Below are 27,687 nucleotides of genomic sequence, written 5' to 3' on the forward strand. Positions count from 1 at the left end.
AATTTCATCACAAAATGTGTGCAGATGTGTGCAGTACACAGAATATCCTTGAATGTGTGACAAAAAAAAGAAATTCCAACAGAAACCAGTCATTCTCTACCTATGCTTATGCCACAAAGTAAAATAAAAGGCCTTATGTCCAGGCAAGGGGAATCAAAAGTTTTGGAAAATACACACATTGATCCTGCTGCATCTCACATGCAAAGCAAGTGCTCTACCACTTGAGCTAATTGCCCATGCCATGGTCTCTCTCAGACATCCTCTTCAAAGCACTCAGTACCATCAACATCATTACTACAAAACAACTCAATCACTTTCTTGATGTAGCATGATGTGAGCATGACCACCCCAGTGCTCAGGACCACCATCCTCTACCCACAGAGGTCCCAAAACTGCCTGACCTGGTTGTCCTTTGTGCCACAGGCAGGACCTCAAGTCTGGGCAGCTCCCGAAGGGGAGGCTCCGGTGCTGAAAGAGCTGAAAGGGCTGAAAGGGCTGAAAGGCAGAGGTGCCATGGTGCTTGGGGCAGAGCCAAAAGGACACTCCTTCGAGCCGGAGTTGAACCAGCGACCTAAGGATGGCCGTGCCAGGGAGCCTACAGTCCTCCGCTCTACCAGCTGAGCTATCGAAGGAACCAAGGGACATCCCCAGGACCTCACCCATCACTCACTCACCCAACACCTGCCCATGCACAGCTCATTGTGCACAGCTCTGCCCAAACAGCCTCTGACAAATGCTCTCAGTTCCAGAACCTCACCACTTTCCTTAACCCTTTGGCCCATCAGATCCTGAAAACATACAACCACAGAACCTCCGCAAGCTCCTTGGACACTGTTTTCTACCAAGGAGCTCTCCTCAGATCTAAAAAATCTTACCCCTAACCCACTGCAAGATATCCATACCCAATATCACTATGCTGTCTTTTGCCCTCTAGTCAGGAACCAGACCAAAGGCCATCATTGCCTCAGCTCTGTTACATTCTCCAAAGTGCAGGAAGGTCATGTGTGAGTCTTCTGAGCTTCTCTTGCTCCTGGCTGAACGTGCCCAGTGTCCTCAGCACATCCTCACTTAGAAATCTCTCTTATTCCCTGAGCTTTTTTGTTGGTTCTCCATTGCACTTTCTCCATTCCATTGATGTCATCCCAGTGCGGGGCAGTTCTACATTGGACACAATACTTGAGGTAACATTTGATGTCTGTTAAGCAAAGAGGGAAAAATAAGGTTCCTTGTTAAACAGACTGTGCTGGTCTTGTTTTACCCTGGGATGGTGTCCTACACTTTGTTGCACACTGAGATCCCGTGGAGCCCAGAAAACAGGGCCTCGGGCAAAGGGCCTTGTGTCCAGACCAGGGGACTGAAAAGCATTGGAGAATGCGGGCATCGATCCCGCTGCCTCTCGCATGCTAAGCGAGCGCTCTACCACTTGAGCTAATTCCCCTTGCATGGCCTCTGCTGGAGGGCCTCTGCCCTCACAAAGCCTGGGCTTCTCTTGGCCTCAAAATCTCAAACCTGCTCACGCACTCACTCAGTCACCCTCCTGATGCAGGTGACCCATGACAATCCCAGTGCTCATGACCACCACCATCCCCTTCCCTGGGTTCACCCAACATACCTGAATTCATGAATTTTCAAAAAAAGGTAGGATTTCAAGTCTGGGCAGCTCCCAAACAGGAGATTCCTGTGCTGAAAGGGCTGAAAGGGCTGAAAGGGCTGAAAGGGCTGAAAGGGCTGAAAGGGCTGAAAGGCAGAGGTGCCATGGTGCTTGGGCCAGAGCCAAAAGGACACTCCTTCGAGCCGGAGTTGAACCAGCGACCTAAGGATGGCCGTGCCAGGGAGCCTACAGTCCTCCGCTCTACCAGCTGAGCTATCGAAGGAACCAAGGGACACCTCCACCTCCTGCCTTCATTATTCACTCACCCAACCATTCAGCTCTCACACCACTCCCTCGTCCCTGCATGACTCCCCTCAGTAGGGAGAAGGAAAGACTGGAAAGATTTGAGTTTGACTCACACTGTCCACAACCTCTCGGGAACGCAACACCTCACCAGGGCACACCCAGCCATGGTGGCATCTTACAAGCAAGTCATGAAATTAGGAGATACTAACAGGAAGAGACAAAGGATGAGGCCAAGAGAAAGCCTCTGTTGCATATCAACATCTATATCAGGGATCGCTGTACCTGGATCTTGTCCTTGTCAGTGTAGAGCTAGGGAACAAGACTTCTACTGTATCAATCATGGAGAGAGTGAAGCTCCAGAACTAAATCATAGAATCATCATAGAATCATAGAATCCTAGAGGTTGGAAGGGACCTCGAAAGATCATCTAGTCCAACCCCCCCTGCCAGCGCAGGGCCACCTAGAGCACATCGCCTAGGAACGTGTCCAGGCGGGTTTTGAATGTCTCCAGTGAAGGAGACTCCACAACCCCCCTGGGCAGCCTGTTCCAGGGCTCTGTCACCCTTACAGTAAAAACATTTTTTCGGATATTCAACTTGAACCTCCTATGCTCCAATTTACACCCATTATCCCTTGTCCTATCACTGGTCACCACTGAGAAAAGCCTAACTCCATCTCCCTGACACTCACCCCTTACATATTTGAAAACATTGATGAGGTCACTCCTCAGTCTCCTTTTCTCCAAACTAAAGAGACCCAGCTCCCTCAGCCTTTCCTCATAAGGGAGATGTTCCACTCCCTTAATCATCTTAGTAGCTCTGCGCTGGACTCTTTCAAGCACTTCCCTGTCCTTCTTGAACTGAGGGGCCCAGAACTGGACACAATACTCCAGGTACGGCCTCACCAATGCAGAATAGAGGGGGAGGAGAACCTCTCTTGACCTACTAACCACACCCTTTCTAATGCACCCCAGGATGCCATTGGCCTTCTTGGCCACAAGGGCACATTGCTGGCTCATGGTCATCTTCTTGTCTACCAGGACCCCCAGGTCTCTTTCACCTACACTGCTCTCCAGCAGCTCAGCCCCCAACCTATACTGGGACATCGTGTTGTTCTTCCCCAAATGCAAAACTCTACACTTCCCCTTGCTGAATTTCATCATGTTTCTCCCTGCCCAACTCTCCAGCCTGTCTAAGTCTCTCTGAATGGCAGCACAGCCTTCTGGTGTGTCAGCCACTCCTCCCAGCTTAGTGTCATCAGCAAACTTGCTGAGGGTACATTCTATACCCTCATCCAAGTCGTTGATGAAGATATTGAACAACACCGGTCCCAGTACCGACCCCTGAGGGACTCCACTAGTCACACACCTCCAACCAGATTCTGCCCCATTGACTACAACTCTCTGACTCCTTCCTTTCAACCAGTTCCTGATCCACCTCACTACCTGATCACCAAACCCATGGGCAGAGATCTGGGACTCATGCATGGAGCAGGAGGTCCCACATAAGGCTGGCCAAGACACATTCAGACTTATTAGGGCAATAAAAGCCCAGACAAGACCAAAGAGAAGCCATGCAAGGAAGGCTGTATTCCTCCACTTCATTAATGGAAAAGCAGGGCCCTCTCTCTGCTCTGCCTCCATCACAGAGCTGCCAGAGAGATCAGCTTGGATGAGACTTCAGCACATCTCTACTCAAACCTTCTCCAAGCAGAATGAGCTTGGGGTTAACACCAGCTATCTCAAATCTTCGGCTACTCATCCCATGTCATCCTCCAAGCAAGGAGGTGCACAGCCACCTGAGGAACCATTCCTCTCTTTTTTGGCTGTCCTGAGGGAAGAAAAACTGGACCTGTCCTGCTTCAGATGTGGCCTATAGTCTCCCACTCTTATGCCAATGTCCACATTAAAAGGCAAAACTGCTGAGTCAATAACCTCCTGAGAGGCAAAGTGATAAAATGCTACTGATTACCCCCAAACCTCTTCTCTTGTCTCTGGAGAAGGTCACATTTTTTTGCCTCTCCTAACAAAACAAATGAACTTTATCCAGATTTTTCAGGTGGCTTTACTCTGAAATCATTGCGCTTGTTCAAATTCTGTTTTCTTCACAGAGTGCCGAAATTTGTTTCTCTGAAGGCCATCTATCAAGTTCTGTAGAAAGCTGGAGGATTCTTGTCCTCAGTGCAGAGTCCATGCTACTCTTCTTCTATGACCAGATGTTGTCATGCAGTGCAAAGGCCAGGTGACCCCAAGATCCCATGATCACCAGAGGACATGGTCCCAAGTGACAAGTGCTGTGTCCAGACCAGGGGAATTAAAAGCATTGGAGAATGCGGGCATCGATCCCGCTGCCTCTCGCATGCTAAGCGAGCGCTCTACCACTTGAGCTAATTCCCCTTGCACGGCCTCTGCTGGAGGGCCTCTGCCCTCCCAAAGCCTGGGCTTCTCTTGGCCTCAAAATCTCAAACCCACTCACGCACTCACTATTTCCTGATGCAGGTTATCCGTGACAATCCCAGTGCTCATGACCACCGCCATCCCCTTCCCTGGGTTCACCCAAACTGCCTGAATCCATGAATTTTCCGACTGCAGGCAGGACCTCAAGTCTGGGCAGCTCCCAAACGGGAGATTCCTGTGCTGAAAGGGCTGAAAGGGCTGAAAGGGCTGAAAGGCAGAGGTGCCATGGTGCTTGGGGCAGAGCCAAAAGGACACTCCTTCGAGCCGGAGTTGAACCAGCGACCTAAGGATGGCCGTGCCAGGGAGCCTACAGTCCTCCGCTCTACCAGCTGAGCTATCGAAGGAACCAAGGGACACCTCCACCTCCTGCCTTCATTATTCACTCACCCAACCATTCAGCTCTCACACCACTCCCTCGTCCCTGCATGACTCCCCTCAGTAGGGAGAAGGAAAGACTGGAAAGATTTGAGTTTGACTCACACTGTCCACAACCTCTCGGGAACACAACACCTCACCAGGGCACACCCAGCCTCGGTGGCATCTTACAAGCAAGTCATGAAATTAGGAGATTCTGTAATCATGGACAGGAAGAGACAAAGGATGAGGCCAAGAGAAAACCTCTGTCTGCATATCAACATCTGTATCAGGGATCGCTGTACCTGGATCTTGTCCTTGTCAGTGTTGAGCTAGGGAACAAGACTTCTACTGTATCGATCATGGAGAGAGTGAAGCTCCAGAACTAAACATGGGCAGAGATCTGGGACTCGTGCATGGAGCAGGAGGTCCCGCATAAGGCTGGCCAAGACACATTCAGACATATTAGGGCATTACAAGCCCAGACAAGACCAAAGAGCAGCCATGCAAGGAAGGCTGTATTCCTCCACTTCATTAATGGAAAAGCAGGGCCCTCCATCACAGAGCTGAGTGAGAAATCAGCTCGGATGAGACTTCAGCACATCTCTACTCAAACCTTCTCCAAGCAAACTGAGCTTGGGGTTAACATCAGCTATCTCAAAGCTTCAGCTACTCATCCCATGTCATCCTCCAAGCAAGGAGGTGCACAGCCACCTGGGGAACCATTCCTCTCTTTTTTGGCTGTCCTGAGGGAAGAAAAACTGGACCTGTCCTGCTTCAGATGTGGCCTATAGTCTCCCACTCTTATGCCAATGTCCACATTAAAAGGCAAAACTGCTGAGTCAATAACCTCCTAAGAGGCAAAGTGATAAACTGCTACTAATTACCCCCGAACCTCTTCTCTTGTCTCTGGAGAAGGTCACATTTTTTTGCCTTTCCTAACAGAACAAATAAACTTTATCCAGTTTTTTCAGGTGGCTTTACTCTGAAATCATTGCGCTTGTTCAAATTCTGTCTTCTTGACAGGGTGCCGAAATTTGTTTCTCTGAAGGCCATCTGTCAAGTTCTGTAGAAAGCTGGAGGATTCTTGTCCTCAGTGCAGAGTCCATGCTACTCTTCTTCTATGACCAGATGTTGTCATGCAGTGCAAAGGCCAGGTGACCTCAAGATCCCATGGTCCCCAGAGGACATGGTCCCAAGTGACAAGTGCTGTGTCCAGACCAGGGGAATTAAAAGCATTGGAGAATGCGGGCATCGATCCCGCTGCCTCTCGCATGCTAAGCGAGCGCTCTACCACTTGAGCTAATTCCCCTTGCACGGCCTCTGCTGGAGGGCCTCTGCCCTCACAGGAACCCCCCCCCCTCACCATATCTCTGCCCCACACTAAAAGATAGAGCTACCATAGTGCTCGTGACAGACATTCCCTGCCCATGGTTGTCCTAAAACTACCTTAGCTGGTTGTCCTTTCTGCCAAATGCAGGGCCTCAAGTCTGGGCAGCTCCCGAACGGGAGATTCCTGTGCTGAAAGGGCTGAAAGAGCTGAAAGGCAGAGGTGCCATGGTGCTTGGGGCAGAGCCAAAAGGACACTCCTTCGAGCCGGAGTTGAACCAGCGACCTAAGGATGGCCGTGCCAGGGAGCCTACAGTCCTCCGCTCTACCAGCTGAGCTATCGAAGGAACCAAGGGACATCCCCAGGACCTCACCCATCACTCACTCACCCAACACCTGCCCATGCACAGCTCATTGTGCACAGCTCTGCCCAAACAGCCTCTGACAAATGCTCTCAGTTCCAGAACCTCACCACTTTCCTTAACCCTTTGGCCCATCAGATCCTGAAAACATACAACCACAGAACCTCCGCAAGCTCCTTGGACACTGTTTTCTACCAAGGAGCTCTCCTCAGGTCTAAAAAATCTTACCGCTAACCCACTGCAAGATATCCATACCCAATATCACTATGCTGTCTTTTGCCCTCTAGTCAGGAACCAGACCAAAGGCCATCATTGCCTCAGCTCTGTTACATTCTCCAAAGTGCAGGAAGGTCATGTGTGAGTCTTCTGAGCTTCTCTTGCTCCTGGCTGAACGTGCCCAGTGTCCTCAGCACATCCTCACTTAGGAATCCCTCTTATTCCCTGAGCTTCTTTGTTGGTTCTCCATTGCACGTTCTCCATTCCATTGATGTCATCCCAGTGCGGGGCAGTTCTAGATTTGACACAGTACTTGAGGTAACATTTGATGTCTGTTAAGCAAAGAGGCAGAAAATAATGTTTCTTGTTAAACAGACTGTGCTGGTCCTGCTTCACGCTGGGATGTTGTCTTACACTTTGCTGCATAGTGAGATGCCACGGTATCCAGAAAATAGGGCGTGAGGCAAAGGTTGACCCAAAGATGCCAGGGACCCCAGAGGACATGGTCCCAAGTGACAAGTGCTGTGTCCAGGCCAGGGGACTGAAAAGCATTGGAGAATGCGGGCATCGATCCCGCTGCCTCTCGCATGCTAAGCGAGCGCTCTACCACTTGAGCTAATTCCCCTTGCATGGCCTCTGCTGGAGGGCCTCTGCCCTCCCAAAGCCTGGGCTTCTCTTGGCCTCAAAATCTCAACCCGACTCACGCACTCACTGATTCACCCTCCTGATGCAGGTTATCCGTGACAATCCCAGTGCTCATGACCACCGCCATCTCCTTCCCTGGGTTCACCCAAACTGCCTGAACTCATGAATTTTCCCACCACAGGCAGGACCTCAAGTCTGGGCAGCTCCCGAACGGGAGATTCCTGTGCGGAAAGGGCTGAAAGGGCTGAAAGGGCTGGAAGGCAGAGGTGCCATGGTGCTTGGGCCAGAGCCAAAAGGACACTCCTTCGAGCCGGAGTTGAACCAGCGACCTAAGGATGGCCGTGCCTGGGAGCCTACAGTCCTCCGCTCTACCAGCTGAGCTATCAAAGGAACCAAGGGACACCTCCACCTCCTGCCTTCGTTATTCACTCACCCAACCATTCAGCTCTCACACCACTCCCTCATCCCTGCATGACTCCCCTCAGTAGGAAGAAGGAAAGACTGGAAAGATTTGAGTTTGACTCACACTGTCCACAACCTCTCGGGAACGCAACACCTCACCAGGGCACACCCAGCCTCGGTGGCATTTTACAAGCAAGTCATGAAATTAGGAGATACTAACAGGAAGAGACAAAGGATGAGGCCAAGAGAAAGCCTCTGTTGCATATCAACATCTGTATCAGGGATCACTGTACCTGGATCTTGTCCTTGTCAGTGTAGAGCTAGGGAACAAGACTTCTACTGTATCGATCATGGAGAGAGTGAAGCTCCAGAACTAAACATGGGCAGAGATCTGGGACTCGCGCATGGAGCAGGAGGTCCCACATAAGGCTGGCCAAGACACGTTCAGACATATTAGGGCATTACAAGCCCAGACAAGACCAAAGAGAAGCCATGCAAGGAAGGCTGTATTCCTCCACTTCATTAATGGAAAAGCAGGGCCCTCTCTCTGCTCTGCCTCCATCACAGAGCTGCCAGAGAGATCAGCTTGGATGAGACTTCAGCACATCTCTACTCAAACCTTCTCCAAGCAGAATGAGCTTGGGGTTAACACCAGCTATCTCAAAGCTTCAGCTACTCATCACATGTCATCCTCCAAGCAAGGAGGTGCACATCCACCTGGGGAACCATTCCTCTCTTTTTTTGGCTGTCCTGGGAGAAGAAAAACTGGACCTGTCCTGCTTCAGATGTGGCCTATGGTGTCTCAGTCCTATGCCAGTGTCCACAGTAAAAAGCAAAACTGCTGAATCAATAACCTCCTGAGCAGCAATGTGATAAACTGCTACTTATGACCCCCAAACCTCTCTTCTCTTGTCTCTGGAGAAGGTCACATTTTTTTGCCTTTCCTAACAGAACAAATGAACTTTATCCAGATTTTTCAAGTGGCTTATACTGAAATCATTGCATTTGTTCAAATTCTGTCCTCTACACAGAGTGCCAAAATTTGTTTTTCTGAAGGCCATCTATCAAGTTCTGTAGAAAGCTGGAGGATTCTTGTCCTCAGTGCAGAGTCCATGCTACTCTTCTTCTATCAGCAGATGTTGTCATGCAGTGCAAAGGCCAGGTGACCCCAAGATCCCATGATCACCAGAGGACATGGTCCCAAGTGACAAGTGCTGCGTCCAGACCAGGGGAATTAAAAGCATTGGAGAATGCGGGCATCGATCCCGCTGCCTCTCGCATGCTAAGCGAGCACTCTACCACTTGAGCTAATTCCCCTTGCACGGCCTCTGCTGGAGGGCCCCTTCCTTCCCAGGCATCCTGCTGCTTGTCTGAGCTCCAAGAGAACTGAGCTGCATCTCTGCATGTGCCTGCCTCTGTTCCCTTTTGTGCTGTGCCTTGCCCTCACCCTTACATTTACATGATCTGCCTGTACTCTCACCTGCTTGGAGCTTGTGCTGCCCTCCTCAGTGTGAACTTTCCCTCCTGAGACACAACGTAGGGTCTTGGTGATAGCCAGAAGGGTTGTCCTTCAAGCTGGAGTTGACCCAGAGTCTTTTGTATACCCATGCAAGGGAGCCTGAAGTCCTCCACCCTGCTATCTACTTTTGAGCTATGAAAGGAATCATGAGGTTTTGTCTTCCACCTTTGGTACTCCATGGCAGAGCTATAACTCAGCCCATGCAGCTTAGTTTGTAGCCTCCAAAATGTTTCTCACTGCAATAAGATAAACCTTCCTTATACCCACTGCTGCAGCATGGTCTAGCCTCTCAGTCTTGAGTCTCCCATTTGCAGAGGTGCTGAGATTATTTCTCTGACATCATTTCTGTGAGTACCCCATCCTTCTTGAGGGATGGCTATTTCTCAGCTTGTGGTCACTTTTCTCCTCCAAACATGTCTCAGTGCTGTCTGATATGAAGGGCTGCAGTGGTCAGTTGTCCCAAGGTGATGAAGTAGAAGGCTATCCATCATGAGGAAAACCTGAGTGGGTATAAATCCATGTCTCTGATGAGGAAAGTATCCAAGAAACTCATGGATCCGTTTCAGTCTCTGTTTTTTGTTTTGTTTTGTTTTGTTTTGTTTTTCTTTTTTCTTTACTCACAAGGAATTACAATTTCTGACTTTTCCAGGGACCCATAGGGAAGCTCCTATACAGCTGATAGTTTTGTCACATAGTTCTTGTGCTAAGTTTTACTTTTTCTTGGGTTGGACCTAAAGGAGTCCTTTTTCTGTCTCATATGAATTGCGTTACCAGTACATAGATCTCTTTTCCATTACTAAATCATCTCTGGTAAGAATATGTCACCTTCATATGCAGGGAGTTGTTTCATTAATATGCTATTTTTAGTGAGGATAATTTTCCCACAATCAAAATAAGAACATGTATCATCTTTTGTTAACTGTGCTATTTGAAGATAATTCTGGTAGCATTCTAAAGCCATACTAAGTAAAGTCAGTGTGCAAGTGATGTTTTTCACCTTTTTGAAACTTTTTTCAGATTCTTATCTTTTACAATTGTTGGGGATGTGGAGAGGAAGGAATATGTCTTTAGGTGCGTGGAAAAAGAAAGAAAAGCTAGAGGTTGACCCTCCAATGCCTTCAAGCATTCATGGGTTTTGAAAGTAATACCTCACCCTTTTTTTCTTTTTTCTTTTTTTTTTTTTTTTAATTCTACTTGCTAGGGTTTGTTTTCAGATAAGAAAAGGGATAGATTGCATCATAAATACTTGGATGGCACATCATGTCATTAGTCATGCAAGATTTAGCTTGTTTATCCAGTTCTCCCATTTAATCTTTTATTATTTTTAAGGTGCCACATGTTACATGTGACTGAAAAATCATGTTTAATATCACAGTATATTAAATATGACTGAACATGAATTCCTTCATGCTATTAGAGACATGCTTAAGGAGCTATTTCCTACCCGTAAGATTAATTGGGTTCACTGTACAGAACTGAAGAGATCATTGGCAGAGGCTGTTCCCAAACTCGTATCAGTCTTAATATTGTCAAAATATCTGCAAGGCAGGATCTGGCACTGGAAGCACAGCAGCACAGCTATATCTTAGTGGGGGAGAAACCTATACTGGCACTTCAGTGGAAAGTCAAGAGCCGACTCTGAGGCAAGACTGTACTCTAAGGATAAGAGCTAAAAGTTTGGGTACACTGTCTTCATACCACAAGTAATATTTTTTTGAATAATAGTCATGACTAACTCCTGAAACACTCAGAATATTTACAAAAGGCAACTTAGCTTGACAGGTGAGAATCACGGATTTTAAATCACTTTTGATGCCACTAGAGGTCAGCACTAGTCATTAAATAACGTCCTGGAAAAGTCCTAAAAATCTTATTGCCAGTTCTTCAGAGGGAGTGGAGATTTTTTAAAAGATACTATGTATGCTTGTTCTTTTTTTTTGTTTTGGTTTGGGTCTTTTGTTTGTTGTTTTTTATTGTTTGCTTGGTTTTGGTTTTGGTTTTGGTTTGGTTTGGCTTGGTTTGGTTTTTCTTTTTTCAGGTACATGTGAACTCACACTGCCAATGCTCAAAAAAGGTTGGAAGCAAACCTTTTCTTCTCCAAGATGAGCTGCTCTGGCACTGTCCATGAGCAAACAGATCTCCAGTGTTCCTGTCAAGCTGTACCTGTCTTTGGATGCTGTGGGGCTGCATAAAGTCAGGGGGGAAAAGGCAGCACTGAGCTCTGTCCCAGGAAAAGCTTCCCACCAGCACAAACAGCTCAAAAGAGTTGACAGTCACCTTCCCCTGCTTTAAAGACTGTCACAAAAGTTGGACAGTGGGGAACTGGGCCTAAAGACAGGCACTAGAAACTGGGGCTAACTCACTATGCTTTTCCACCTTGTGCTTCAGAAAGATGCTGCCTTTCTATTGCTGCCCCTAACTGTGCTTCCCATCATCACTGCCTGGGCTTCTGCAAACACAAACATTCTTTACAAAATTTTAATATAACTACTATTGATAGGCACTCGAACTGGGAATTTCCCTTGCTATAAAGAAGATGATGGGGTAAACCTACTTCATCATGCTTTTAAGCAGCCTTTAAAAAATCATTATATTAGTTGAAACCTGCGGAATTATGCAAATTAGTGGGAAATCATAATGCAACTAATTGGAGTGACTTACTACCATGCTGCAACCTGTGCTTTCAGAATGTATCACTGTCTCCTTTAGCAATGCAGCTAACTAGCTACAATACACAAAGACCATGCTCAGTGGAATAGGAACACCTCTTTTAAAAATGTTCAGTCACTTTGTGACTGTTAAAAAAAAAAAAAAAGAAAAAAAAAAAAGTTTGGACACATTGTTCGTTATATCTCAGCTAAAATATTTTATCATGTTTTGTTAGTGTCTGTATCCATGCACATACATAGATGATTTATTTCCTTTTGTATTTTTTTCCTGTGTTTAAGGAAACTGGCACTGAAGTATCATCCTGACAAGAATCCAGACAATCCAGAGGCTGCAGAAAAGTTTAAAGAGATCAACAATGCTCATGCAACACTGACTGATCTGTCCAAGAGAAACATATATGACAAGTATGGATCATTAGGGCTCTATGTGGCAGAACAGTTTGGTGAGGAAAACGTTAACACCTACTTTATGCTCTCAAGCTGGTGGGCAAAGGTAAGCTGCTGTTTTCTGTTGAAAATCAAATGTTAGAATGCACACAAACAATTACATAGAGAGGGAACATGGTCTTATGGTCTACGAACAGGCTTAACAAATAGTAGGAACTGAATCTAAATTGCTATTAAAAGCTTAATTGAACAACAAATTCATCTTTCCATATAATTAACAGTGGCAGAATGTAACATCAGCTCAAAATAGTGGTAACATATAAAATTTTCTTGTTCTTTTTAATTTGTTAGATAGTTAACTAGAGTGCATGTTTTGTAACACTTTCAGACATTAATTAGATTTGAGTCTGATGCTCCAGGTTAATTTTGACTTTCTTTTCAGTAATGACTAAATAAAATGACTCATTGTTCAAAAAGGAGAAGTCCTACTTATGTGACAACCAGTTAATAGGTTATTACAGTTCAAATTTAGCCATGTTCTTTGCTATATATAACACACAGCCTAAGAAAGCAATCCCAATACATAATGCTCTGTGATTATGGAGCCACGTATGTGACCTGGTGAGGGGGTGAGTGAAAAGCAGTGGAAGAAAAGGTGAGAAGGGTGGAATGAAGGAATAGAGTAGGAAAGGAAGAGAATGATACATCAAAAGCTGGCATAAGGCTCAAAGAAAATCACATCATGGGCTGTTCTAATCTGAAAGGAGTTGTGTTCACGTGTTCACTGGTGTCCTCTGATGTTTGCACAGGTTCAGGTTCAAGCATTTCAACAAATGTTGAAATATTACAGAAATGTAACAAACCAACAGAAATGTGCAGAATCCATGCCAGCCCCACTTATTCCCAGCAACAGAAGGACAGGAAAGCACAGGCTATGCTGAAATACGTATGAAATTTTTTTGTACTGTGTGAAGCAATCACAGCCTTGATCTCAGAGCCATGGAACATGGATTCCTGTGTTTAGCATGGATCAGGCCAGTGCTTCACTGCCCCACAGTCCTCTTCCAAACTGCAAAGACACTTGGTCAGTTTGTGGATCTGAGAGGCCATAATTTGCCCACTGAATCAGGATGAGATGGAAGCTGCTCAAATGCAGAAGAGTGAATGACACTAATGAATACACAAAGGCACAGTTGCACCCTCAGGAGCAGCAGGCTGGAGGCTGCCTGCCAGCAGCTTCTGCAGCTGACCCCTGTTGCAGGTTGGACTCCCCACCACAGCCACTGTCTTACCCTGCTGGGTGATTCCTTCTTTTCTGTGCTGTCCACCCTCTCCTTTGGTCTCTTCACCACAGTGAAAAGGATGCCAGGGTGCATTGTTGAGAGAGCAGCAGTACAGACTCCTCTAACAGTCATGCTAAACAAAGTTTTCTTCACTGATGGTTTTTTTTTTAGCTTTTATTTCCTCTTCTGCTTACCAATCTTTAATGGAGGTTTTATGAAGTATAGAATCCTTTGTGGTTAGAAAATTATGAACAGGGATAACTGCAATGGCTTTGACTCATGAGAGAGCACTGGAGAGTACAGAGAGAAGCTAGGAAGTCCCCAACAGTCAGAGGAGGAATGTGTGGATTGTTTCAAGGAAGCTATATCCTGGAAGCAAGATGAGATCTGTGGAATAACCCTGCAAAAATCACTGCTTCTTGGGTTTTAAGAATTCTGTGAAAAAAATCTGTATATGCATATAGACTCATTTGATAATCATCACAGATGATCTCTCTAACCCTCCCTCAGCCCAAAATCTTGCCATCTCAAAAGCATAAACAGTCCACTGAATGTTTTTTTGCAAACTGAACTCACTGTTCCTCGTCTCTTTTTCATTCATGTGCAAAATGCTGGGTCAGGTTCAGCTTTTTATATTGGCCATCATAATACTATTTGAGCCTGAGGCATCATCTGTGGGTGACCTCTGGACCCCTAATTTCCTCTATTCTGGTAGAAGATAGTAGGGACCACAGCTTTCACTCATTATCTTCCTCTCCAACTATGAACATTCCTGGTAAATCCTCTTCTCTATCATACTCACATTTAGAAAATCTGACAATTGTGAAGAGATGTATCATTATAAGTAAGAAAACTCAAATGAAAGGGGAAACGCAAAGTGAAAATTACTTTTTTTCAGAGTGCCAGACTTCTTAGCAGGCACATTAAACTGGGAACATACTGACATGGGCAATGGGAACTTTAACTGCTTCTCCACTGGCAGGCATAGGCATTGTACAATTAACTGTTTTAGCAAAAAGAAATTCCCCCTCTGCCATGAAGACAATTTATTAATCACATCCATAGGCAGATTCTTGATTTACTATAAATGATATTATAAATGTTTCAAGAAAACTTGAAACATTTAAGGTATTGTTTTTTACTCCTATCCATTGCTGTGATTTATTCCCCAATTAGGCATAAATGATAAACAGTCAGAAAACTTATTTTAGGGGTTACAGCATTTAGAACAGTTTTGGGTGTCTGTTGGAAGGAAAACATTTTAAAAGAAAAAGTCAGAGGCTTTTTCTCATTCAAAACCACCTTTTTCACTCTTGGTACATGCCTGTATTAGTGAGCCATGTAAACAGCCTTACTACCTTCAAAGATGCTCTGGTTGGCTTTCACTAACATTGTCTGAGACACAAATACATAACTGGGTGCTAATTACATAGCTTCTTTGTTGAAGTTTGACAATATCCTGATGTTTGTGCTTGCTTTCTTCCTCGGGGGCATGTTTTCTTAATGAATATAACAAATAGTTAAGGGCATTATATAACCCTAATGCAAAACCCTAGCTGTACCTTTGAGTTAACTTATATACAGCTGGTGGCCACAAAGCTGTGCTGGCTTTACATACACATTCCACATACCAGTTTTGATTCCCCTTTTCTCCTACAGCACTATGTCTGTGACAACATGAGGAGGTTTCTTCCCTGCCACAAACATCTCTATGCAGGCTCAGGGTCCATCCTGAGTCAGGAGCCAGACTGCTGTCACAAACCCATGGAGCACAGGGTGGAAATGTCAGCTTAAGGGCTCCCCTTCTGCTGCCCCCCATCCTGCAACATGGCACACAGCTCCAAACTCAAGCTGTGGAGATGTGCTGTGAACCCAGGCAGCAACCTGGTCTGGAGGAAGAAAAAAAAAAAATCTGTAAATTAAAGGTTTTTTCGCTACTGAATGTGGGTGAGATCTCTGGCCTCAGCCCCAGGCAGTCCTGCTGGCTCTGCTGAAGCCCCTGTGCTTTGAGCCACAGGAACAGGAGTGAGCAGAGGGCAATGCAGGTGGGAACTTTTTGCAGCCTGAGACCCCAGAGCAAGAAACCACAATGCAAGAAGACTAATTTAGGAATTATCACCTGCATACTCCTGCACAGACTGCTGGGGAGAGAAACCCCCAATGGGTAATTCAAGTCCTCCAGGGGCTGAATCACCTTCTGGAAGGGCTTTTAACTTCCTGTTGACTACGTGGAGAGCCCATGGGAGCTACAGTCCTAATCTGGATGCCTTAGTTCAGTGTCTAAATTCCCTATGGGGGATGCATCTGAGTCTTTGATTCTTTTTCTCTCGGCTTTGTTATCGAGAAGAACCTGTAGTAAATAAGTGTTTGCAAAAACAGTCTTGGACAAATGAGTCATTTTTAAGATGGAAATGAGTCATTTTAGGGTGAGTGGGGTTTTGCATACTGCCTGGAAGTTTCTTTCTGAGGGCCATCAGCTGAAGACAGACTTTCAAAAGTTGAGCATGCAGGGGCCTGTTGGTTGCTGTCTCCTTTGTGGACATGGTCTTGAATGGGTAGTAGAAGCCTATGGGTCAGGAGGACTTTGGAAGATTTGCCCCTTATTTAGACACTTGGCCAGCAGCTGGACACCTCTGTTTGCCAAGCACTTGGGAACCTGAGTTTCTTCCACAATCTGCCTTGACCGGTTAGAGGCTACTACAAGTTTGAGGAAGGTCATTACTCATGGGCTTTTCTTCCCTCTGTGTTTAACCCAGGGTCTGTTTGCAGTCTGTGGCCTCCTGACAGGCTGCTACCTCTGCTGCTGCTTCTGCTGCTGCTTCAACTGCTGCTGTGGAAAGTGTAAACCCAAAGCACCTGAAGGGGAAGAGCAAGAGTTTTGTGTGTCTCCAGAGGATTTGGAAGAGCAAATTAGGAACGACATGGAAAGAGGTGTGTATTATAGGGGCTTGCTGTGTGGCAAAGCTGTTGAAAACAATCTTTAAAGCCTGTAGGCCAGATGTTCTGCTCATGATGCTGAGGCTGCTTCCAGACATCAGTGGAGACACGCCAGTTCACTCCAGCTAACACCATGACCTGACAAACTTCCCAACTTGAGTGTTAATGAAAAACTGAGCTTATGGCACTAACAGTTAAATATCCCCTATGTCTTTTATGAAACACCTGAACACTGAAAGTCTCAGGGCTGATCTTCAGAGACAATGTTGACCCTTTTTTGCCCCCATGCCCACATTTCTTCATATTCTATGTCCTGTACTTATACTTTAGGCTCTGCTTGGACTAGTGCTTCCCACATCTGATCTGCCTGAATAAACTGTCATTCAGGTTTTATTCAGGTCATTAAGAGTGATGGGCCAACTGTGCCCATTGAAGGAAAGGCTTTAAGAAAAGATGCAAAGTTTCCAAGAGTAAGGTTACCCAGTAACCTAAGAGACTTTGCATGGGAGCTGCCATGGTCCTGTCCCTCTCCTGTCCAGCCCCCAAGCTGCTTACTCACTTCTGCACTGACAGTAAAAGTAGTACTGTCTCACCAGGAACTGGGTCTTGGATAAGATCAATGTGAAACCTGTAGAAAATGTGTGTAGTTCCCTGCCTGTGGAAGACCCAGAAGTGCTTCATGGTGGGACAGGCCAAGTGCAAATGCCAGCTCAAAGATGGGGCAAGAGCATCCAGCGGGGCACATGGGCAGGGGGAAGCACCTCCTTCATAGCAGATCACCTTCTTGTTTCACCTTTGTTGCATCACCCAGCTGCATGCTCAGGTTTTGGCTACACCAGTGGATGATGATGGTGATTTCCTCATTTGGCACTAGTGTAGGTTATGTATTATGAACAGAGAGACCTGCACTAATCTGCTGAAGTGGGGCAGAGTTTTGCCTTGAACTTCAGGGGAAGCAGAAATATCTCAGACTGGTAAGATATGGACACTTGAGGGACAGGCTGAGAGTGGCAATGATTCTTGCTCAAGTAAGAAGAGGCCAAGGCATCAGGGCAAGACCTATGCCACTTTTCATTTGCAAATTTATATAAATTATGGTTAGGATTGTGCTTTTTTTATAGGGAAGGACCTAAGAAGTCAGCTCACTCTTTTTCTCTTTCCATTGTTATGGAAGGTCTTACACTGCTACATTCTTATGCTTATTATCCTTAAATTAGCACTGCCAGATTGCAAATGTCATATTCACTTAGCAGAAAGAATTTTTTTTCTCTCTCATTTTTCACACAAATTTACCCTCCCATAAATATGTAACAAAGCACTTGTAGTAGTTGAAACAAATGCTATTTATATAACTGATTGCTGATGTATGGTGGTGGTTTTAAATTGGCTTTGCCTAGAGGCATATCAAGGTAAATACAGTCAGTTTAAAAACTGATTATTCTTGATCAGTATTTGTCTCTCCAAAGACAAAAATGGATCTTGATATTTACGTGCATATGACACCAAAGCCAAATTCCAAATATGCAGATGGATCTTAGAAGGATACAAATTTTTGAATTCTCCCTTTTTTGTGCTTTGGCAGGTACTTTACCTCTGTGGTATTTATCGGTATTCAGTAATTTAAAGTCACCTTTCCTCCCACCAATTCTCACTGAGATATCAGTTTTGAAAAATAATTTAAACCATTTAGCAAGCTAACAGTCTGAAAAATTAACAGAAAGTAGAATTGTATCCTTTAAGTATTTTGAAGACAATATTAAGTACATAGGTAAGGCCTGGAGAAAACTAGATATTTCGACCTGTCCTGCCCTTCTTTTCAGTCTTGCTACATTTTTCTACCTATCAAAACCACCTTGACTTACTAGAGTAGAAGTCTCTGTATTTTAAAATCAGATGAGGGGAGAGCAGCATATCAGGAATAGAAGTAAAAACTTCATGATAGAGGGTAACATGAGCATAATTTCTGCAGCTGAAGGGAAAACAGACACTGTATTTATAAAAATTAATGACAACCAGTTCAAATCCCAAATGTCAGGGATCTTGGCCAAAAAGATGCAACAGACTTAGAACAGCAAAGATTGGGCTTTTCCACCAGACATGGGCCATAGAAATTAGTAGTTCTGGTTTTCTTTATGTAATTAATAGAAATGCTCCTGTAGGTAATTCAGAAACACACTGTAATCAGTCCTGCAGCAGATTTCATTTTGGAAGAGGAAATCCTACTAGGATCCAAATTCTTTGCATGCCTTCCAACCACAGACGGAGCTTTCTACCTGGTAATTAATTTCTTAGCTTTCTACTTGGTAATTAATTTCTTTGCTTCCTGCTGCCTCCAGCATCTATATTATTGCTAGGCAGAACTTTTTTGCTAAGGTCAAAACATAGATTCTCAAGCTAAGGCCATACTTCAATTTATTCTAATAGTTTGTTGTCAGTCATAGCTCTTCTGAGGAATACAACATCAATAAAAGATCAGCATTCCCGATACTGAAAACCTCTGAGAGCAAATCTCCCCCAATTGTTGCTGCCCTCAGTGGGAGCTGCTTGAAGCCAGATGTACTGCACAGAAGAGGCAATCTGCATGTTGTGAGAGTCAAGACTTAAACTTCATCTTTTGAGCTGGCACAACAGTAGCAATTTTCAGAGTCCCTCACATTTCTTTGAAGCAAAATTAAGGCGTTACACAGCTTATTTCATTCCTCAAATTAACATAACATAAATCATACTAATTAGTGAAAAAAAGAAATGTGAGGGGAAAAGCTCAGTGATCCATTTCCTAAAATATAAAAGCCAAGCGAGTTTGCAATGAAATTAACACAATCATGCCAAAGGCTTCAATGCTGCTAAAATTGCATACTCTTCCATAAGGAAGTTTTATTCAAATATATTTGAATAGAATGTTCAGTTAGTTGAGTATCTCCTGTGAGCCATTTGTTTTACAGCATGAAATTTAATGGAGAGCAGGACCATCAGAGCTAAAGGATTGGAATTTCGGGATTTGCAAGCCCTGGCCTGCACTCAGGCTACAGAAAGTTGGGGTTATTCAGCTTAGAGAAGAGAAAGCTCCGAGGTGACCTTATAGCAACCTTCCAAAATATGAAGGGGTTCTACAAGAAAGCTGGGGTAGGGCTTTTTTACAAAGGTGTGTAGTAAGAGGACAAGGGGAAATGATTTAAAACTTGAAGAGGGGAGATTAAGGTTAGACATTAGGAAGAAATTTTTTAATTTGAGGGTGGTGAGACACTGGCCCAAGGAAGTTGTGGCTGCCCCCTCCCTGGAAGTGTTCAAGGACAGGTTGGATGGGGCCTTGAGCACCCTGGGCTGGTGGGAGGTGTCCCTGCCCATGCAGGGGGTTGGAAATAGATGATCTTTAAGGTCCCATACAAACCTAGACATTTGTATTATTACATTTCAAACATTAAATTTTTAGGGTTCCAGATCAAACATGATGGTAAAAAAACTAAAGTAGGGAAATCTCTATTATGCCATAATGTTACAGGTGGCCTGCAGAAATACACTGGCAAGAGGGAAGTATCATTCACTCATCTGCAGCACAGATATATGCAACAGTTCATCACTTTCACTCACACACGAGGCATGTTGCCAAATTTTGCTTCCACTGAAGTCAGGGGCAAACCTTTTGTTGACTTATGTGGTCCCAGAGAAGGTGCCATTTGAATCTGGGTTGCCTTGGTACTTCAGGCTGTAATGGTGCACTCAAACAGTTGGCCAGGTTTGTTCTCCTCTCCTGTTTGGTTATCAGCATAAGAACAAAGAAAGGGATCTCTGGACCAACTTTCATTTTATAGAAAATGAAATCTGGGAGAGAAAAAAAGAAGAAAAAAAAGGAAAAAAGAAAAAAGAACCTGAATAACAAACTACTTTCCCAGCTCAGAAGCAAAAAGTTTTTAGCACTATATTGTCTCCTCCACACTCCATATGATACCGATGTAGGCGAACAGTGAGCAAGAGCTATCTATAGAAAGCAGTTTAAACTGTGAATTCTGCTGCACCCCCATTCTGCAGCTCTCCATTAGCAAGCTATATTTGTACAGTTTATTTTACCATGGGTCCCTGTTCTGATAAAAAAAAAAATCATAAAACTTAGAAGGGTGCAGGCAAACAAAATACTTGGGGGAGGTGTCAGCTCTGAACTGCCTGCAGGTCAGCAGGAAGCAATGTGACAGATTTGCAGTGGGTCCTATTCTCTTGTTGCACAACTGGGTATCACAGCAAAATGAGCAACAAGCTCATGCCCTGCATCAGCCACCTTCCTTAAAATGAACAACTTGGAGGCAGCAGAGGGTGGAGGGGAGAGCTGCTCAGAGATCTAGAAAATACATTGCAACTCAAAAATGGTTTGGAACTGCCAAACTAATCTGAGCCTGAGCATTAATTACTCATATATTTTTACAAGTTATGAAACATATCTGTCTTTGACCTTGTGTCTAAATACAGAATTGCCCATACAGAGAAGCTGCTTGGTGTTTAATCATTCTTGCCTTTCACCTTGACAGAGTCAAAGTTGTTCTACCCCCACTGAGGGGAAGCCGTATGGCATGCAATTAGATTCCTGCTCTGGGTAAAGTTACTCCTGTACATTGCATCTTCTGCCCATGATTCATCCCATCAACTGTCATGTAAACAGGAGGAAATGTCAGATGAGGTTTTTTCTGAACATTCGGTCATTTGGCAACAAAGAGTCATCATTTGTATTCAGTTACTGTATCAAGATATAGATAGTCCAAAAATTTTCATATGAAAACACTTCGCTGAGATCACTGAACCTTTAAAAGTCAATCTCCGAGGCTTGAATCTCCTCCTCCCTCCCCCCAAAATTGGTGGGTTGGAAAACAGCCCAGGAGAAGGGCAGCCAAACCTTGTTCATTATCAGAGGGAACACAACAGCCATCAGGGAACTTTGTAATGACTTCACTTTCCTCCACTTTTACAACAAATACATTTTTAACAGATATACCAAACACATAAGTGCATGGAATGAAAAAGTACAAAGCAGTAAGGTTTTTATATAGTGAAAATATGAGATTTTGGCAGTTCCAAACTCATTAAAGCAGTTATTCTCAAAAGCCTATTGTGTATATATATTACATAAGACTTCAAAATGCACTTTACCATCTTTATTTAACTAGCTGGCTTTCAGGATATATATTTCTTCCCTCTCAAGTCAATTACTTCTCATGCATTTTTTTCCCTTTTAACTCTCTCTTTGCTATTAACTTTGCCTTCTTCAAGACTCCTTGCTGGCCCATTCTTGCAAACAATGTCAAGGTTAGTGCTTGCTGACTCACAACAGCACCCATTATATCAAGACAATTGCAGGAACAAGCATTTGCAATCGGAACAAGCAAGGACCCTGATCTTGCAATCTTTGCAAAGCACCAGGTACAGCTAATGTCCAGTTTAATAGCAATAGCCATAGTCACTCAGAAATCTGCTATTACACGGGGACAAGGAGTAAGGACTTCTAGGCTTAGTGTGGGCGCTGCTGCCTCTTCAGTACTCACGCAGCTGTCATGGAAGCCAAGATGAAGCTGCAACCAGAATAGCAGATGAAATGTGGTGCTAACAAGAAATATGACTTTGGGGAGCAAATGAAGGATTCTTAAAGTGTTTTTTGTCTTCCTCCCCAATTTAGATGGAGAAACTCCCATCTTGCTTCAGCCGACTAACGCAAGTGAGAAGACGCAGCTGATAGGGGACAGCCACCGGAGCTACCACACCGACTCCTAGAGCAGGCAAACACCACGTGCTGCTGCCTTCCACTTGGTGTCACAGCAAGAAAAAACCCACGACAAGCTGTGCAGCCTGAATCTGTAGTTTTCCTCAAGCTAATCAAGAGTAACCTGAGAGTAATTTTCTATCAAGGCAGAATCTCCCTCTAGGCCACTTAACGTAGGTTGGTATCTACACTCTGCAAGGAGGTATCTTTGGCCAGCACAGAGCTCTGCCACGCTGGTCTCTCACAGCTTCAAACTGCTAGGCTTGGCATGGTGTTTCCTCCTGAGAATACTCCCTTTGGTATGATTATTCTTCTCCCTGTCATCATCTGCAATTCCACCTCCCAGACACTGTCCCAAGTCCTTCTCCAGACAGACTGACTCTGTCTCTTCCTTCCCCTGGAGCACTCATTCCAGTGAGGAAGCCCTGGAAATTCTCTTCAGGAGATCTCAGAGGAAGAGTCAGGCAGACAGGACTATCCCTCCCAGTGACAAAAGGCTCTTTGGAAAGCTAGCAGCTTGCAGGAGCCCAGATCCAACAATTATAAACCTGAGACAGGACAAAGTGCTCAGGGATCATTCTGCTATAATTGTTATCCTGTTACAATACAGATGACTCCAAATCCAGGACAATCTGCTCATCCAGAACCAGAAACACACACAGGCTCTGTGTCCTCCCCTGCACAAGCTGCAAAACAGGGAGACAGAGGGCAAACACCCTATGGAGAGTGGCTGCCCGGGCTGCCCCAGGGCCTCTATCCTCTTCCCCTGTAGCCAGTCACAGTCCCATGGCAAAGCTCCCCAGTTCCAGCCTGGATGGGCCTTCTGCCCATCCTGGGAGGCCCCAGCTTCTCCAGCTGCAGCTGCAATGTGCTGGAAATTGGTCCCCAGCCAACAGCTTTCTGCTGGCTTGCTTATTCCACTGTGGCCCTGGCTGCCAGCCCCACTGCCCCGCTGGCACTGGGCTAGGAGCCATGGTGCCAACACTGGCACTGGGGCTGAGGGAGCAGCAAGGACTTGGCAGGGCAGAGAAGCAGCAAAGAGTGATTGTCCTCACAGCTCAGCTCATCGGGTTGAGCCCGGGTCCTCCCCTCTGCCTCAGGCACAAGGGCTTTAAGAGCACACAGCACTGCCTTAAACAAGGAGCTATAGATGAGGTGTACAAGTGTCCCACTGCCCAAATCAGTGGAAAAAATAGGTGGTGTGGATAAAGCAAGAATAAATAAGTAACAGCTCTGATTTGTAAGAGCTAGAGAAATACCTCTGAGGTCTTAAACTTAGCATTTCACTACAGTAGCTTTAGCCTTAGACACATGCATTTTTATTTACTGATCATGTTACATCAGTCATTGTCAATTCTGTTCATTTGCTATTTTTGCTTTTCTAATCACAATGCTGCAGTCCAAAGGGGGATGTAATGTACCACTAAATTACATCAACCAGTGAATTCATAGCTAGTCAAAGGTTTTATTCCTTTCCTTAAAACAGGATTCTGTGGTTGTGAAACATTATTGTCTTCTTTCTACTCTCACCTTTCACATCAAATGTCATTCAGTGGCAACTAAATGTAAGGGAAAATTACATGTTTTGTAGCACTAGCTACAGATTCAAAGTAAAGAAATACTTCTTCCAAAGTTCCCATAGCACATGGATATTTTAAAAGCCATTAATTCTGATTCAGGTTATTTATCTGTTCTCCAGGTGCAGGCACTGGGGCTGGGTAACACACTCATGTTGCCCTTACAAATATCCCTGATTTCTCACACCACTGGGGCTGTGTCTGTCCATCCTGGTGGTCCCAGGAGAAAGGGCCTGGTGACACCATACTCCCTCTGAGGAGGCATGACCCCAGAGGCACGTTCCTTGCAGACACCAGCACCCACTTGCCCAGTGGGACACTTGGGGGACACCAGCACCCACTTGCCCAGCACATGCCCACACACATCTTTTGGCTTCCCTCTCTATTCCCCTTTGCAGTGCTTGCTCTGGTGTAAGACATTATCATCAAACAAAGGAATAGGGAGGGGATGTGACAAATCTGCAGGCTAAGTGATTTCTTAAGTTCTGCTGTCTGGCAGAGAAATCCACTGTGAAAGTGTGCACATCCTATGCAGTGACCATCTCCAGCAGAGATGGAAAAGGCATTAGGAGAGAAGCCTGGTGCAAAGCTACATTTAACATGGAATCCTTTCCCACATGAAATTCCTCCTCCTGGTTTCATGGAAGTCACTGGAAATTGCACCTTTGATTTCAACAAGAGCTACAGATCACAGCATCACAGAATTGTAGAGCCATAGAATTGTTTTTCTTGGAAAAGACCTTTCAACCATGAACCTAACACTGCCAAGTCCCTTGCTAAACTATGTCCCTGAGCACCACATCTACATGTCTTTTAAATACCTCCAGGCATCAGGGAGGGAAAAGACAGGGAGGGAAAAGTAAATCCCAGATTAGCTGGGGAATTTTTTTCACATGTAACCCCTTCAATATCTCTCCAAACCTCACCCTATGGGCCAGAGACAAGGTTTACTGAAATCCAGGAAATTATCTCCATGGGCTTGAGATGTACCACAAATTATTCTTATTCACTCTTTCTAATTGAGAGATTTTTCTTGGGAAACATTTATGACTTGATCTCACAGCATGATGCAAAGATGGACAAGCTGCTGCATGTTTGCAAAGCCCTTTTAAAGACATGAGGATCAGTATGGAAGACCCACATCATGTTACCTCAGTCAGCCAAAAACCTCAGAACTAACCAGTGAAGGAGCCTCTAAGTGGGCTCTTCAGAATTCACAGTTCAAGAATCTAAGTGTTTGAACCCATGGTTTAATTTCAAAGAAGAAACTTAGCTTTCAGAGTACAAAACATTTGTCTCTCACAGTGCTGCCACAACCAGTTATTTTAAGGACATGTGGAGACAGGATGAATAAAGATTTCAGGACTTAGCTCTTCAACATGATTTAATTAATTTGTTTACTTTTCAGAAAAGTTCCTAACCTGAACATACCTATGCTTACCTGACCTGTTTCTGTGTAAAGTTCAGTTGCACAGCCATTAATCTTCCCAAAATTTACAGATTCTCAATTTTTTGTTCTGTTTTGCTGCATTTTTTTACATATAAAGTACTATGCCTTCAAATCTACTTCACCATCAACCACTCTAATAAAGGCTGTATGTCTGTCTGTATGAGTTGTAGCATTCCCTTTACTTCCCCATGCTATAAACAATTTCATTCCCATAACAGCTAGAGAAGTTGTTGAGACAGCTGTCCAAAATTATGGCTTTGCACTCCAGCACTCCAGCAAGTGGCAACTTGGGGCTTCCCCAAAGAGGAACTTGATCCTGGATTGAAGCAAATGCACCTACCTATGCAAAGCAGCCAGAGCTACAGCCACACACTGAAAACCTTTTATATAATGCAGAATACTTGTCTGCCTAGGGAAATATTAGCAGTGGGATGAAGCAATATGACACAGCAGTTTTGCTGGCATCAGTTTCTTGACGGAAAAATATACCCCAGCAAAGGGTGAGTGCAGAGGATGAAGCTGTCATCCTGCTGAGAACAATAGCAGAGATCCCACCAATTTCCTTGGGGCCAGCATCTCACTCAGGAGTCTTGCATTTGTGCAAGAAGCAGTGCAGAGTGCAAGGTAATCTGGCCTGGCAATCTGGGCCTGCCATGAGACAGGAATATTTCTCACTAGGATGGTATCCATCCAGTCTCTGTGACCACAGAAGCCCAAGCATTTGAAGAGTGGACAAGAGGCAGCAGTTTTGGCTGGATGAATTCTCAAAGAGCTGTCATTTTGCATGGTTAGGTATTAGCTCATACCCAGATTTACTTAAAATAGAAGAAGCATTGTAAAAGATTCAGGCCTAGCACCAACACAACCAGTTATTTAGGTGGCTTGTCCACTTTCCCCCCCCCAGCAATCTTGTATTAAAAAAAATTATAAACCACTCCACTTAATAAAAAACCAACAAATTTATGTCATTTAATTGCTTACCTTCCTTCATAATGAATACTCAAGGCATGGGCATAATCTCAGTCAAAAAGAATTATATTTCTGCCTCTTTTTAGAATAAAGTCATTACAGAAAAATGATGAAGCATGCAAAGCTGAACACAGTTAAAATTACTGATATTTTTCTACGTTCTAATTTACTAGGAAATAAAACATTAATTGTGCAGGGAGAAGACTGCAAATGAAAGAAATCTCTTTCCTTTATTAGTTAAAGTCAGCTAAGTCTTCACATCCACCATCTCCTTTCACTTTGAGAGGGATAAACAAGTACAGAATTTCATACAACTGGACTTGAGAACTCAGTTCTTTGTGCCAATGTCACGCATCCCAGGACTGGGAAGGCGATGGTGTGAGACAGCTGCCTGGCCAATAATCTCAGAAAGATGCTGGAAAAGACACACAGTTTCCCACAAGCATCACCTGGCTGGGTTTGAAAATGCATTCATAGAATCACAGAATCATAGAATCGGCTGGGTTGGAAGGGACCTCAGAGATCATCAAGCCCAACCCTTGATCCACTACCGCTGCAGTTACCAGACCATGGCACTGAGTGCCACATCCAGTCTCTTTTTAAATATCTCCAGGGACGGAGAATCCACCACTTCCCTGGGCAGCCCATTCCATGTCTTACTATGGCAGAATGTAAGTGTACAGATACTTCCTTATTCTGGAAAAATAACGTCTAGACATTGTGGGGAGAGGAGACAAGGTTTTGAAAAAAAACACCAAACTCTCAGAATTTCAACATCTTAAGTAACTGCAATGAGACGTAGGGATCTCAACAGGTATCCTCCTGCACTAACTTGCTTTGTGAGGCTTTGTGGTTAGTTGGGTTAGTTGGGAGTAAGGAAAACACACGTCTCGCTTACTTTCAGAAACTACCAAGGTGTCTGCAGCCAGGCAGCAGGCGCTGTGTCCTCTGCTCCAGCAGTGACAGATCCTGCGGGAAGGCAGCGAGTCTCCGCAGAAGCAGCTCGGATTGCAATGCAGCTGGGTCGCGCTGAAGACAAAAACCAAAAACGTGTGAGCAACCGGTGACAGGGAAGCCGTTTAAAAGCATTTCGCACGGAAGGGTGGAGTAACAAAAAAGCAAAAAGCGTGCCTCTCCTTCGAGCCGGAATCGAACCAGCGACCTAAGGATAACCGCGAGCTGAACCTCTACAGTCCTCCGCTCTACCAGCTGAGCTATCGAAGGGAGCTGCTTGAAGCCGCTCCCTCTCGCTCTAAGAAGGCAGCAAGGCTGGCAGGGGAGCTGAGCAGCTCACCCAGCCCCCTGATAGGCGCGGGGCGGGACAAGGGCGTGCGACCGCGGGGGAGAGGCAGAGGCCAGGCCGGTTCGTTTTTTTTTTACCCCTCCGTGGCGGGGGAGAGAAAACGCGGCACTAAAAAGCGAGCCAGGCAGGAGTCGAACCTACAATCTTCTGATCCGTAGTCAGACGCGTTATCCATTGCGCCACTGGCCCCGCA

The 27,687-nt window shown here is 45.0% G+C and overlaps 1 protein-coding gene and 12 non-coding genes across 13 annotated transcripts in view; 1 reads left to right on the top strand and 12 right to left on the bottom strand.

Moving 5' to 3' along the window:
• Positions 1 to 25,378, top strand: part of DNAJC5B (DnaJ heat shock protein family (Hsp40) member C5 beta) — a 29,695-nt gene extending 4,317 nt beyond the window's left edge. Inside the window, exons 3-5 of the mRNA XM_071737705.1 lie at positions 12,128 to 12,341; positions 16,275 to 16,449; positions 22,112 to 25,378. Coding sequence (XP_071593806.1) covers positions 12,128 to 12,341; positions 16,275 to 16,449; positions 22,112 to 22,206 — 484 coding nt within the window. The 3' untranslated portion in view covers positions 22,207 to 25,378. The remainder of the gene's footprint in view (positions 1 to 12,127; positions 12,342 to 16,274; positions 16,450 to 22,111) is intronic.
• TRNAY-GUA (transfer RNA tyrosine (anticodon GUA)) lies at positions 544 to 632 on the bottom strand. Its single transcript is given in 2 exon segments — positions 544 to 579; positions 596 to 632. It is a non-coding gene; the product is annotated as a tRNA-Tyr (tRNA).
• On the bottom strand, positions 1,366 to 1,438 carry TRNAA-AGC (transfer RNA alanine (anticodon AGC)). Its single transcript has one exon. It is a non-coding gene; the product is annotated as a tRNA-Ala (tRNA).
• On the bottom strand, positions 1,786 to 1,874 carry TRNAY-GUA (transfer RNA tyrosine (anticodon GUA)). Its single transcript is given in 2 exon segments — positions 1,786 to 1,821; positions 1,838 to 1,874. It is a non-coding gene; the product is annotated as a tRNA-Tyr (tRNA).
• TRNAA-AGC (transfer RNA alanine (anticodon AGC)) lies at positions 4,220 to 4,292 on the bottom strand. Its single transcript has one exon. It is a non-coding gene; the product is annotated as a tRNA-Ala (tRNA).
• On the bottom strand, positions 4,608 to 4,696 carry TRNAY-GUA (transfer RNA tyrosine (anticodon GUA)). Its single transcript is given in 2 exon segments — positions 4,608 to 4,643; positions 4,660 to 4,696. It is a non-coding gene; the product is annotated as a tRNA-Tyr (tRNA).
• Positions 5,946 to 6,018, bottom strand: TRNAA-AGC (transfer RNA alanine (anticodon AGC)). Its single transcript has one exon. It is a non-coding gene; the product is annotated as a tRNA-Ala (tRNA).
• Positions 6,294 to 6,382, bottom strand: TRNAY-GUA (transfer RNA tyrosine (anticodon GUA)). Its single transcript is given in 2 exon segments — positions 6,294 to 6,329; positions 6,346 to 6,382. It is a non-coding gene; the product is annotated as a tRNA-Tyr (tRNA).
• TRNAA-AGC (transfer RNA alanine (anticodon AGC)) lies at positions 7,166 to 7,238 on the bottom strand. Its single transcript has one exon. It is a non-coding gene; the product is annotated as a tRNA-Ala (tRNA).
• Positions 7,560 to 7,648, bottom strand: TRNAY-GUA (transfer RNA tyrosine (anticodon GUA)). Its single transcript is given in 2 exon segments — positions 7,560 to 7,595; positions 7,612 to 7,648. It is a non-coding gene; the product is annotated as a tRNA-Tyr (tRNA).
• Positions 8,905 to 8,977, bottom strand: TRNAA-AGC (transfer RNA alanine (anticodon AGC)). Its single transcript has one exon. It is a non-coding gene; the product is annotated as a tRNA-Ala (tRNA).
• A 1,947-nt stretch (positions 25,379 to 27,325) lies between the features above and the next one.
• Positions 27,326 to 27,415, bottom strand: TRNAY-GUA (transfer RNA tyrosine (anticodon GUA)). Its single transcript is given in 2 exon segments — positions 27,326 to 27,361; positions 27,379 to 27,415. It is a non-coding gene; the product is annotated as a tRNA-Tyr (tRNA).
• Positions 27,416 to 27,610: 195 nt separating this feature from the next.
• On the bottom strand, positions 27,611 to 27,683 carry TRNAR-ACG (transfer RNA arginine (anticodon ACG)). Its single transcript has one exon. It is a non-coding gene; the product is annotated as a tRNA-Arg (tRNA).
• Between the last annotated feature and the right edge of the window lie 4 nt (positions 27,684 to 27,687).

The sequence above is a fragment of the Heliangelus exortis genome, chromosome 2 (assembly GCF_036169615.1).
Source record: "Heliangelus exortis chromosome 2, bHelExo1.hap1, whole genome shotgun sequence".
In the NCBI taxonomy this organism is placed as follows: Eukaryota; Metazoa; Chordata; class Aves; order Apodiformes; family Trochilidae; genus Heliangelus; species Heliangelus exortis.